This window comes from Oryctolagus cuniculus, chromosome 9 (genome assembly GCF_964237555.1).
Source record: "Oryctolagus cuniculus chromosome 9, mOryCun1.1, whole genome shotgun sequence".
NCBI lineage: Eukaryota > Metazoa > Chordata > Mammalia > Lagomorpha > Leporidae > Oryctolagus > Oryctolagus cuniculus.
Window position 1 is genome coordinate 60,926,639 of NC_091440.1, and position 13,640 is coordinate 60,940,278.

Sequence of the window (13,640 nt, forward strand, 5' to 3'; positions counted from 1 at the left end):
AACCACGGCCGATGGTACTTGTATGCCAATCCCGAAGCCAGGAGCCCAGGTGCCTTCCTCCTGGTCTCTCCACGCAGGGTGCAGGGGCCCAACCACTTTGGGCCATCCCTTCCACTGCCCTCTAGGGCCACAGCAGAGAGCTGGACTGGAAGAAGAAGCAACCGGGACTAGAACCTGGCACCCATATGGGATGCCGCGCTGCAGGTGGAGGATTAACCCAAGTGAGCCACAGCCCCAGCCCCAGCCTGTATCTTTTAACTGGAGAATTGAGGCCATTTTACATTCAAGGTAAGTATTGATAAGTAATGACTTGCTCCTGCCATTTTCCCATAAATATTCCTATTGTTTATTTTGGATTTCTTTTATAATTCTACTGGTGTTTTTTCTGCCTTCTCATTCTTTCCCAATGGTTATCTTTCTGTGTTTCTGTGTGTAGCACCTCCTTAGGCACCTTTTGTAAGTGTCCACAAATTTTTGTAACTACAATATTTGCAGGGCATAGTATTCTAGGTTGAAGATTTTTTTCTTTTAAAACTTGGACTATTCTTGCCATTCCCTTCTAGCTTGTATGGTTTCCGATGAGAAGCCAGCTGTGAGTCTAATTGAAGATCCACTGAAATTGATCTGACATTTCTATCATGCACATTTTATAAATCTTTTCTTTATGTTTTACTATGGAAAGTTTGACTACAATGTGTTGTGAAGATCCATTCTGATCATGTCTGCTAAGAGTTCTATGTGCTTCCTCTACTTGAGCATCCCTTTCTTTTTCCAAATTGGGGAAGTTTTCTATAATCATTTCACTAAATAGGCTTTGTATTCCCTTCTCTCTTTCCACTCCTTCAAGAACTTCGAAGACTTACATGTTTGGTCATTTGACAGTACCCCATAGATCTCCAACACTGTTTTTAAGTTTTCTATTTTCTTCTTGTTTTTCTTTGTCTGACTATAAAATTTCCAAAGATTTCTCTTCTAGTTCGGATATTCTTTATTCTGCCTCATTAAGTCTGCTGTTAAGGCTTCCCACCACATTTTTTATTTAGTTCATTGAATTGTTCATTTCTAAAATTCCGTTTTGGTTTTTCTTTAAATTCTAAATTTCCTGGGAAAAATTTTCATTCATATCATGGATGGTTTTCTTTAGCTCATGGGTTTGCTTCTGATCTCTTTTTTGCGTAATCCTGTGATTAATTTTCTAAATTCCCTTTCTGGCATTTCCTTGGTCTCTTCATCCTCACATTCCAACACTGAAATGCTATTGTGTTCCTCTGGGAGGTGTCACGGTGACTTCCTTATTCTTGTTTCTTGAATTTTGGCTCTTATTTTTTGGCACTTGTAGTGTTCATTTTAAATTTTTCTTCTGTTGGCTTTTATCTTTGGGGCTATGCTTCTGTGGCTTCATGGAATGTCTGCCCTTTCAGTGAATATCAGGAGGTGTGTGGTGGGTGTGGCCAGGGGGCTCTGGTCAATGCTATAGGGTGGTGTGAGTTTTTGGGTAACACCCAGATTGGGAGTGGTAGAACTCAATACCCAGCTATGCCCTATACCTTCTCATGTAGCCACTGAGGCCGCAAGGTCTCAGCACACAAGGCTCCCACAGTTGCAGGGTCCAGATGGCGCTGCTGTTTTGAGAGCCCCCTGACCCTCGTAGCTGTTTGGCCACCTTCCAGCCACGCTCTGAGTCAGTGGGGGCTAGGGGCCATTCCTTCCGCTTGAAGCTCTGGATCACACACACACTAGAGTCACTGGCCGAATGCCTGCCTGCTGCTGCTGCCATCACTACATTTAGGTGCCCCGTCTCAGCGAGCTATTATGTGTGTACCTGCAGCCTTCCGTTCTTGTTGTTCTGTTTGTTTTGTTTTGTTTTGTTTTGTTTTTTTTGACAGGCAGAGTGGACAGTGAGAGAGAGAGAAAGAGAGAAAGGTCTTCCTTTGCCATTGGTTCACCCTACAATGGCCGCCGCGGCCGGCACGCTGCGGCTGTCGCGCTGCGGCTGGTGCACCGCGCTGATCCGATGGCAGGAGCCAGGTGCTTCTCCTGGTCTCCCATGGGGTGCAGGGCCCAAGTACTTGGGCCATCCTCCACTGCACTCCCTGGCCACAGCAGAGAGCTGGCCTGGAAGAGGGGCAACTGGGACAGAATCCGGTGCCCCGACCGGGACTAGAACCCGGTTGTGCCGGCGCCGCCGCAAGGCAGAGGATTAGCCTATTGAGCCGCGGTGCCGGCCTTGTTGTTCTGTTTTTAAATGGCACCTGCCCTCTCTCAGCCAGGTCATGGGTTCTGTTTTGGAGAGACTGGTTTTGAATCGAACATCCTCCTCCACTTCCACTGGGACCACAGGTGACTGCCAGCAACTGTCTGCCCCGGGCTCCAGTCTGGTCCCATGCCACTCTCTCTCTCTGGCTCTATCCCCACGGATTGGTGTAGTCCATCCTCCGCCACCTCAAAAACGCTGCCAGCTCCGGCTTTCCGTGCTCTCTGGATGCCCATCAGCTCTCACCATGCAGGTTCACACTGTTTCCCCGCCTTCCATGGGGCTTCCTGGGAGGTTTTCTCTCCAATTCTCTGCTGAGAGTGTACCTCCTACCCTATTCTCCTCAGGGTTTCTCCCTAGCCCTGTGAAGCACACCGTTCACTAATCCACCATTTTCCCCCACAATACAACCTTTTTTCATGGACATTCATCTTTGCATTTTTGTTTGACTTTGACACAGGTGACTGATTTTGTTTTTCTGAGCCCCCCCCACCACCACCACCACCATCCCAAGTTCCAGACTGATGTGGAGTTTTCTTATCCTTTCTCTGAGCTGGTGGGCAGAATTTCTGTAGTCTATAAGCTCAGAAAACACATGAAGATAATTCTTTATGCAGAGATCAGCTGAAGCCTTTCTACTTCAAATATGCCTGTGGCCATATCTCTTGTCCTTTAGCAGACACTAAAATCCAGCACTGGCCCACAGAGCCCCATTCCGATTTGAAAGTCCCTTGGGAATGCATGATATCAGCTCCTTATTCTGGCTTTGCTACCTTCCTTCTTTTCTTCTTCTAAACATCAGTTGTACTGATACATAATCCTCAAATTTTGCATTTCATTTATTAGAATATATAATTCAATGGTATTTAAGTACAATCACAGAGTTGTGCAACCATTATCTCAGACAATTTTAGAACATTTTTCTTACCCTGTAGCAGTCATTCTCCATTTTCTAAGACCCAGGCAACCACCAAGCTACTTTCTATTTTTATGGATTTTCCCTATTCTCAATAGCTCACCTAAACAGAATTATACAATATGTAATCTTTTTTCTATGGCTTTTTTCACTCAGCATCATAATTTCTAGGTTCATCCACATTGCAATATATATCAGTACCTCATTTCTTTTTACTGTTGAATAATATTCTACTATACGGATAAACCACATTATATTTATCTATTCAGCAGGTGATGGACTTTTGTGTTGCTTCCTTGCTTTAGTTGTTATGAATAGTATTTTCATGAATATTCATGTTCAAATTTTTTAAGGACATATTTTCAATTCTCAGAAATGGAATTGATAGATCCCATGAAATCCTATTTTAACTTTATTTCAGATAGTCTCTGCTTTTCAAGTTTGAATAAGAATAAACATCTATTTATTTATTATATTATATTATATTCAGAATTTCTAGGTTGGTTGGGAGTTGACAGGAGATAATATCTACCATAGTTTATTTGTCCATATTTTCTACTATTTTTCTATAGCTTTTAGCTTTATAGATTTTTGAAAATATTTCTGTTTGAGGAGAAATCCATTAAGTTTTCTACTCCAAATAGTAGGAAAAAATGTAGAATCACTTTTTTCCCCCACTATTGTTTTTAGTATATAACCAAGGGAAATAATGACAAATCACCTGGTAGAAACTTATTCCTTAAATCTTTCTAATATTTATTTAAAATGTACATACAGTCTCCAGGTAGGCTGGCAACTGTATTAGTAACAAATTAAACTTTGCCAGCTTTCAATATTCTCAGATCATTTAGATTTCTTTTTATTTGTTCTCCAAAATTTGATTACTCATTTATTTGTTAGATAAATACTCATTACTTGATTTTTTTTAATAAGGGAAATTGAAAGTTGATTTAACTTCCACAGTATATCTTACAATCTGTCAAATGTGTTGGGCCTGATTATTTTGTTTTAATATGAATGGCTTTAAAAATTTCATGGAAAGTATATAGTATAAAAAAAAATTCATGGATTTCAAAAATGTCTATACCAAAACAAACTTTTAATTTAATTTCTCCATAAATTGTTGAATATTTAATTTTTTTCTTAGGCTCCACAGCTCTTAACATTGCTTAGCATTGTCTATTCATTTCTATGATCTCATATCTACAGCCAAGTCCTGCCTAAGAAGAAATATTGACTAGATAATGAAGCTATCTCTCTGTTTATAGTTTCTTCAGTTCTTAAGTCTGACAAATAAGGAATTGAGGCTTTTTTTTTTTTTTAATTTTCATTTGGATGTCTAATACTCTTCTATTTAAAGGAATAAGGAAATCAATTTTGTTGGTTTTCATAACTACAAGTTATTCAAAGAATTATGCTAAATACTTGTAGGGAAGATCATCTTAGCATCTTAGCTAGACGGAATTCAAGCTTTAACTCAAGAAGATTAAACTATAGGAAAATTGTCTATTTCATTGAAAAGTTAACGAAGGCAATTTTTAGATTCTCCTAAACTGAAAACACATTCTTTTAAAATTCTTTTTTAAGGAATGAATGGACAACAAGCACAACTACCATAAAAATAACTATTAGATTATATGAATACACTCTAAAAGAAACCTCTGGGACTGATGGGGATTGTCCTTCTTTTTTTCTTATTAACAATCTTTTTGTTCAAATTAGTTTCATATGAATGTGATTCTATAAAAAATTCTGTAAGCTAGTGTTATATGAACTATCAGTCTAAGAGTAGAAAATGTTAGTTTTGTTGAACTTTGACAAGGTAGCAGTACTACTAAGTATGGGAAGTTCCAATGCAAATTCAGGCAGTGAGAAGTATAATGCTTAGGAGCTCAACGCAGAAGACAGGTGACCCAGCCTTCCAGCAGTCCCAAGTACACTAGTCACTCCTGTGTGGCTTGAGCAAGCACGCGACTCAGTTTCCCCATCTACAAAATGCCTGTTAAAACTGTTATGCCTTAACAAGATAATATATACTATACTACATAAGTTTGAATAACTGAGAGCAACATTGAAACAGAAGTATAGTAAAGTAGATCAATACATTATGCAGATCTGTGAATATAAACTATAAATACAATTAGAATTCAGTAAAAAAGGAAAACACGATTACCTGGAAAGGCAGGCTTTAGTAACTGCACCATGAAGATTTTCATTAGGATACTGTGACAGCCGCCGAGCAATCCGCAACAGCTGTCTTGTGGAAAGAGACGCTGCCAATGATTGTGCCTATGACCAGACAAAGACATCCTGTTAGAGTCTTGTTTCAACTTGCTAAAAGTCCCTCTAGCTGGGCTTCCTGGCAGGATCCATTATTCCTGAAGGACAAGGCCAAACTTAAATTAAGTGTGCGCTGCTAATGAATTACAAATAAAAATAAACAGAATCCAATTTCCATTTAAAATGTCCTTGAAGATGAGCTTTCTAAAAACCACATTGAAAGTATTTTTCAATTCAATATTTTAAAAAATATGTATTAGAGAGACAGAAAAGGAACAAGAGACAGACTGAGACAGAGAGTGAACAACACTCATCCACTGCCCCCCCCCCACAAATGCCCACAATGACTTGAGGCCAAAGCAGGTCACAAGGAACTCAGTTCAGGCCTCTTGCATGGGTTGTAGGGATGCAACCACTTCAGCCAGCACCACCACTTCCTGGGTTCTGCACTGGCAGGAGGTGGAGACAAGAGCCAGAAGCAGATATTGAACACATGGACTCTGATGCGGGAGGTTGGCATTTTAACTGTTACCTTAATCAGCTGATTAAATTCTCACCTCTAAAGTAACTTAACTGTGCCAAGTTTTATACACACATGCTGGCTAGGGGTAGGTTCCATGGAGAAAGGATGCTATATAGTGCAGGTTACACCTGACCCACAAATGGCCCTATTGTACTACTGACTACTTTTAATTTATTTCCCTCTGCCTTCCCCAAACCAATCTGCTAATATCTTGAAAATGCTTAGAGTTTTAAGAAAATCTACAGTTTGAAATAGAGAAAGAAAGATGTGGATAGAGGCCAGTGTTGTGGCATAGTGGGTTAAGCTGCTGCCTGCAATGCCGGCATCCCATATGGTTCTGGTTGGAGTCCTGGCTGCTCCATTTCCAATCCAGCTCAATGCTACTGTGCCTAGGAAAGCAGCAGAGGATGGCCCAAGTGTTTAGGTCCTTGCACCCACGTGGGAGATCCAGAAGAAGCTCCTGGCTTCTGCTTGGCCCAGCCCTAGCCATTGCAGCCACTTGGGGAGTAAACCAGCAGACGAAGACCCCTCTCTCTCTTGATCTCCCTCTCTCTCTAACTCTGCCTTTCAAATAAATAAAGTAAATCTTTAAAAGAAAAAATGAAAAATGTGGACAACTTAGATTGCTGACTACAGAGCTGTTCACCAGCTCATCACCTGAGTAGAAGCATGTTATTTGGAACCCTTCCTCTACTGACAGAGTAATTTCACTTTGTTTCCTTAACACTTCCCCAAATTCCACTAACAGAGATGCTACTTTACAACTCAAGGTATAGTACACACTTAATAATTATTTGTTGGGGATATTGAAGTCCTACAATAAAGTCTGACAACAAGGTTGGAGAGAAAGAATGCAACAGATGTGTGCACCAGTATTGCTGCAAACACAAGTTTTGTAAAATTTTGTTTTATACCATTGTCAAACCAATGGTTGAGAAAGATGTAATACTACGTTTTAATGATCTCTGATTATTTTAAAACTTACTGTGTATGAGTGAAATGGTACTTTTTCCATTCAATTATTATTTATAGCTGTTGCCTATATTCCCACTAAATTAGGGTCTTTTTGCTTTTTACTTGTTAAACTTCTTATCTGGTGATGCATTAAGTCTTTTTACTATAATATATATTTAAAATATGTTATTTCAAAAACTAAAAAGAGAAAGTGAGAGGGAAGGAGGGAAATTCATTATACTCTTTGAATTTTATCTATAAACTATACTGAATCTGTTAAAAATCAATCAAAATTTAAAATTAAAAAAGATTCTGCTAATATGACTAAAAGTATCAGAAATTAAATAAGACTCAGAAATTTCCATAATGCCTAAGGCCACGAAAAATCCCTATTTTTTTATTTTTTATTTTTTTTATTTTTTATTTATTTATTTTTTATTTTTATTTTTTGACAGGCAGAGTGGACAGTGAGAGAGAGAGAGACAGAGAGAAAGGTCTTCCTTTCTCGTTGGTTCACCCTCCAATGGCCGCCGCGGCCAGCGCACTGCGGCTGGCGCACCGCGCTGATCCGATGGCAGGAGCCAGGAGCCAGGTGCTTTTCCTGGTCTCCCATGGGGTGCAGGGCCCAAGCACCTGGGCCATCCTCCACTGCACTCCCTGGCCACAGCAGAGGGCTGGCCTGGAAGAGGGGCAACCGGGACAGAATCCGGCGCCCCAACCGGGACTAGAACCCGGTGTGCCGGCGCCGCTAGGCGGAGGATTAGCCTAGTGAGCCGCGGCGCCGGCCGAAAAATCCCTATTTTAATCATGGAAAATGTTTGACAAATCACCCCAGTAGAACATACTCATGTCCAGAGTCTTATTCAAACAAGGTAACTTGGTGGGAATCACATTCTAGTCTCATTCTAAGCCTGACACTGAACTCTGGCTTCCCATTTCACTCCAGCAACTAAGGCTTTCTCATAAAGAACACCAGTTCTCTCAACTGATAGCACCAAATGTTTTGTAACAATGTCTAATATCCAAAAAATCATAACTATACTTAATGTTCAGCCAGTGGTGACCCTTTCTCTCATGTTCTCTCTCTTTTTTTAAAGATTTATTTTATCTATTTGAAAGAGCTACAGAGAAAGGTAGAGACACAAAGAGAGTTCTTCCATCCGCTGGTTCACTCCCCAGATGGCTGCAACGGCTGGAGCTGTGCCGATCTGAAGCCAGGAGCCAGGAGCTTCTTCTGAGTCTTCCACACAGGTCCAAGGTCCCAAGGACTTGGGCCATCTTCTTCTGCTTTCCCAGGCCATAGCAGAGAGCTGGACTGGAAGAGGAGTAGCCGGGACTCAAACCAGCACCCATATGGGATGCTGGCGCTTCAGGCCAGAGCTTTAACCCACTGCGCCACAGTGTCGGCCCACTCTTTTAAAAATTGAGAGTATACTTTAATTTAAAAATTCCTAATGGATTTAATGTCTATAATATCAAATTTCTAACTGCAATTTTATCTTGCCAGGCACATTCCTTTGCTTACCATGGTTATACAATGTAAGAGAGCTAGCACTTCAGCTTAAAAATTTCAAAAGTTCTGGGGAAAGCATGTAGTGTAGCATGTAAACCTGCTGCCTTTGGCACTGGCATCCTATATGGGCGTGAGTTCGAGTGCTGGCTGTTCCACTTCCTATCCAGCTCCCTGCTAATGTGCCTCTGAAAGCAGTAGATGGCCCAAGTGCTGGGGCCCCTGCAACCATGTGGGAGACTCAGAAGAAGCTCCTGGCTCCTGGCTTTGGATTGGCGCAGTTCTGGTTGTTGTGGCCAAATCTAGAGAATATAGCTTATTACATACCTAGGCTGTATGGTATTTAAGTTCCCAGGACAGTGATGAACAAAATAACACAAGATTAAACTTAGCACAAGAGACAATTATGCAATCAAGAGATGTCATAAGTAACCAATGTATGAGGCTGCTGCTGGTAAAACATGGCATATAGTTTTATAATAAAGTTTTTTTTTAGTAAATAGACATACATTTTAAAATAATAAGTATACTAAATACATAAATCAGTAGCGTAGTTGTTTTTTACTATCTTGTATTAGGTACGGTACATAATTGTATGCATCATGACAGTGCAGGTTTGCTGACACCTGCATCAGAATCACATAACCAAAGCATTGTACTAAGACTTTGTGACAGCTACGTCATCAGTACACAATAGGGATTTGTCAGCTCCTTTATAATATCATTGGGTAGGGATTTCAAGATGGCTAAATAGAGATGCTCAGCATTTACCTCTTCTTCCACAGAGAGGAACCTAACCAACATTTAAGCCATAAGTGTATGATTTTATAATTTGTGACAACAGTCATGGGAAACTAATAGAGGGTCACTTGATGAAGACAGCAGTAAAGAGGAAATAATGTTACTTCAGGAGAAAGATTATGAAATCTGATACTAGGACAACTACTGCCTATAGACAAGAGAACAGATGAGACATCAAGATGCTAAACTGACAGAATCTGCTTTCAGATTAAGTGAAGACAGCAGGAAAGCAAGAAATTAACAGAGATGCCAAGGTTTCCTAACTTAGGCAATATGGTAGATAGATTTTTAACAAAGTCAGGAAATTAAATCAGGAACAGAAATAGACTTAAGGGACAAAGACATTTTTGTTGTATAAGATCTGTTGAATTCATAATGATCTCAAAGCATCAAGTTGAAAAGTGAAGAAAAGCAAAACTAACATTAAGCAGCTACTAAGGACAGAATTCTTTACCTACATTTTCATGGTTTAGCATTGTGACCTTCTCATGAGGGATCTGGTTCCCATTTTACAATTAACACCAAGAGTTACAGGGTTAGACACTGACAGCCCTGTACCTTTCCACCATGCCATTCTGGAATGGAAATACTGATCAATCAGAAAAGAGAAGTCAGAAGCTGAAGATAACAAAGCAGGCCATTAACTTATTAAGTGGTCCTTGAAGCCATAGAAACAGATAACACTGCTCAGCAGATGATCCAGGGGGAACAGGTTCCCATGAACATGGAGTACTGCTCTGGAACGAAAAGTTGTTTTCTGCGACATAAGCCATGAGCAGCTGGAAGAAATGTTAAAAACCACTGAAATCAAAGTAAAACATATGTGTGGCGCAAAGCGTAAGTGATAAAAATAACAGCTTAAAAAATAGACTTGACATCATTGAATTCTAAGAAAATAAAGCATCAGCATATCAACAATAGAGAATGCTATGGGAAAAGCCCAGACATACCGTTGGATCCTGTGTTTCCCTGAGTTTGTGCGTAAATGACAACAACTTGTCCAATGCTTCCTGAGGTGTGTTTGGAACCTATATTATGAGAGAAATGAGGAAAAAGAGAATGAATAAATTGGGACATCTGATCAATTGAGTACTTCACAAATCACATTTGAATTACTTATTTAGAAACTCCCTAATTATTAGTTATATATTTAACACATGGATATAGTTGCTTATTCAACTTTTCAAGAAGTTGCTTTCTCTTTAAAAATCAGGCATTAAAAATAAGCCTCTACTCCATTCACAATTCAATCACTAGGATAAAACTGAGAGGAGTCTCTTACAAACTGGCCTATGGAGGCAGGTGCTTGGCTCCATGGGTAAATCAACCACATCCCACATCTGAGTCCTGAGTTTAAGTCCTACCTCAGCTCTCTATTCCAGCTTCCTGTTTATATGCACCACGGTGGCGGTAGAGAGCAGGGGGAGGGGAAATTGTGGTGGTCAGGGGTTGGGGGACAGCGGATGATGACTCAAGTAGTAGGGTCCTAGACCCCTGTGTGGGAGACCCAGATTGAGTTTCCAGTGTGTGAACATTTGAGGAGTGAACATGTGAATGGGAGTTCATTCTGTCTCTTAAATAGATAAACAAAAGAATTTTTTAATAAAACTGGCAGATAGCATACCCTTAAAAATTTTATTTTCTTAGGGATTTTTTTGTTTTATTTATTTAATTTTTTGGCCTAGTATGATTGTTTTAAGCTCTAATTTGGGCAATTTCCTATTTTATTAAGTGGAAATTTAAATTTTTAAAATTATTAAAATTTTATTTATTTTTTTGACAGCTAGAGTTAGACAGTGAGAGGGAGAGAGACAGAGAGAAAGGTCTTCCTACCATTGGTTCACCCCCCAAATGGCTGCTACAGCCAGAGCTACGCAGATCCAAAGCCAGGAGCCAGGTGCTTTCTCCTGGTCTCCCATGCCGGTGCAGGGGCCTAAGCACTTGGGCCATCCTCCACTGCCCTCTCAGGCCATAGCAGAGAGCTGGACTGGAAGAGGAGCAACTGGGACTAGAACTGGCACCCATATGGGATGCCGGCGCCACAGGCGGAGGATTAACGAAGTGAGCCACAGCACTGGCCCCTCCTATTTTATTTAATCATCAACATATATCTACTCTGTGACATAAGGCACCCTGGGGTAAAAAACACATGCTCAAAGTGTCAGTTTTTCCAAGGACTATTAAAATGCAGCCTGGAGGGCCATGACCAATACATCAGTGATTTCCATGGGCAGTTTGACAAATAACATACATGACCGACTTGAAATAAAAAATCTTTATGTTATTAAATATTTGACTTAATTAAACTATAAGCAATTTTTGTTTAAGCAATAACAAATTGAAAGGTTTGATTTTAAAATCTCAGAAGGAAATATTAAAACAACAATTGGTGTAATGTGACCATTTCAGAGTCCTTTAAGGAACTAGAGGAATTTTTTTTAATTCTAAGTTCGATTCCACATATGCTTTAACTTATTCTTTAAATCAATAATGTGATGTACAATCACCTTCATCTTAAGATGAAGAAGTTCTGACTGAATAATTTGCTCAAGATCTGGAAGCTAATCAGGAGTGGATTGATATTCACAGTCAAGTCATTGAACTCTAAAGCCGATACCATTACCATAACCATGCCCACATAAAATTAACCAGTTCCTTATGTTATCTCAATAGAAATGAGGCATTTGTGTAAAACATTTATTATTAGTGACTAGAACAGTTCCAGAACTTTCTATGAACAGTAAATGTTCTTTAATGATGCTGTCTATCACAGTAGTCAGAAGTCCCCCATGCAGCTATTAAGCACTTGCAATGTGATTGGGACACTGAATTAAAACAACTTTGCTTAATGTGGTGAGTGTTGCTACATTGAACAGTGCAGTTCTAGAATTTCCAAGTGCTAACATAATGCTTGGTTAAGGCAGACATGGAAAGAACGAATTACACACACACACACACACACACACACACACACAGGAAGCACTGGATGGTGACTCAGGTAAGTATAGGATACATTACAATCCTGAGATACCAGGACTACTTAGTATTTTCTATCAAATCTAATACCTGATAATATATCTGGCCTCCATTTACAGTAGTAACTTAAAATAGTTACTTTTGACTAAATGTAAAAGGAAAAGGAACTCCAAAAGTGTTTCTCTCTGAGGAAAGAGGAAAGGACCGTGTACATCTGTGGTTTTCATAGTGTGGTACCCAGACCAACAGCATCGTCATCACCTGAGACCTGCTAGAAATGCATATTCTCATGTAACCTTCCCAGATCTACTGACTCAAACACTATAGACACAGAATCATCAAATGGCTTTCCACCAAGGCCTCTGGATGATTCTCCAAAATGTTAAGTTTGAGAATCAGGACCCACACCATTATATGAGGAGATGTGGAAGTAAATGTGGGAGGAAAAGCTAGACATGTCCAACTCTGCTCTAGAATGTTTCAGAGCACCTTGAAAAAGGAAAACAGCTGCTGACACGAGGCTGGAGCAGCCTTTGCTCTTACCATTTCCTTCACCACTTGCATTTCTTCACTTTTGACAAGTGGCTTCATGTAATGGAAAAAGAACATGGTTAACAATTCTGGTCCCAGCCATTGCTGTGTTGCACTTCCAATAACAGGGGGCTCTGCCATGGCAATGATTCTGAAGCTGGGGTGGATAGGGAAAATGGATCTAAAAGGAAAAAAAAAAAATCACAAAACATAACCTTTCACACTAGAAATTAGGTCAGGGTGGCTTACCATTCTGTTAACAACGTCAAAGCTATTATCCAAAGAAAGAGTTTTGAAAAAAATAATTAGGATATTCTAAGAACCTAAGATTAAGACAAACAAAATAATCATCTTCTGCTAATAAATGTTGTACAATATCCACTTATGAAACTCCAGCTGAGAAACAAATCACTGCTTTGATATGTCTTCAAGCCTATAATAATTTTTTTCATAGTCCCTTGAAATAAAATTTCACCCAGTTTGTATTCATTATATAATCCTCTTTATTTATTTAAAAGCCCCTCAAATTTTCTGTCTTGCAAGGAGCCTAACTATGTCAATCATAGAATGGTCAAGAGTACTGGTTTGAGTCCTGGCTCCCCTGACAGAAGGCAGAGCATCCCAGGCAGTGGCTTAATCTACTGTGCCACAATGCTAGCCTTAAAAAAAAAAAAAAAAAAGAAGAAGAAGAAGAAGAAGAAGCATAAAAAACAGAAACTTAAGCAGAAAAAGCAGTTAAATTTAAGGTTTACATTGGCAAAAATAATACTCAAGTCTTAAAAAGACAAAGAAAACTGAACCTTTATATAATTCATTTGCTTGTCACTTTTACAGCAAATGTTATGATTTTTTAAGTGATTCTTCTAGAAATCTGCTAGGAAATCTGAGGAAGCAT

General features: G+C 39.6%; 1 protein-coding gene across 2 annotated transcripts in view; it reads right to left on the bottom strand.

Moving 5' to 3' along the window:
* VWA8 (von Willebrand factor A domain containing 8) overlaps positions 1–13,640 on the bottom strand; it is a 407,530-nt gene that overhangs the window by 226,300 nt on the left and 167,590 nt on the right. For both annotated transcript variants that reach the window (XM_008260014.4, XM_051850641.2), the window contains 3 exons: positions 12,758–12,926; positions 10,189–10,266; positions 5,344–5,459 (listed from right to left, as the gene is read on the bottom strand). In XM_008260014.4, coding sequence (XP_008258236.2) covers positions 5,344–5,459; positions 10,189–10,266; positions 12,758–12,926 — 363 coding nt within the window. The remainder of the gene's footprint in view (positions 1–5,343; positions 5,460–10,188; positions 10,267–12,757; positions 12,927–13,640) is intronic.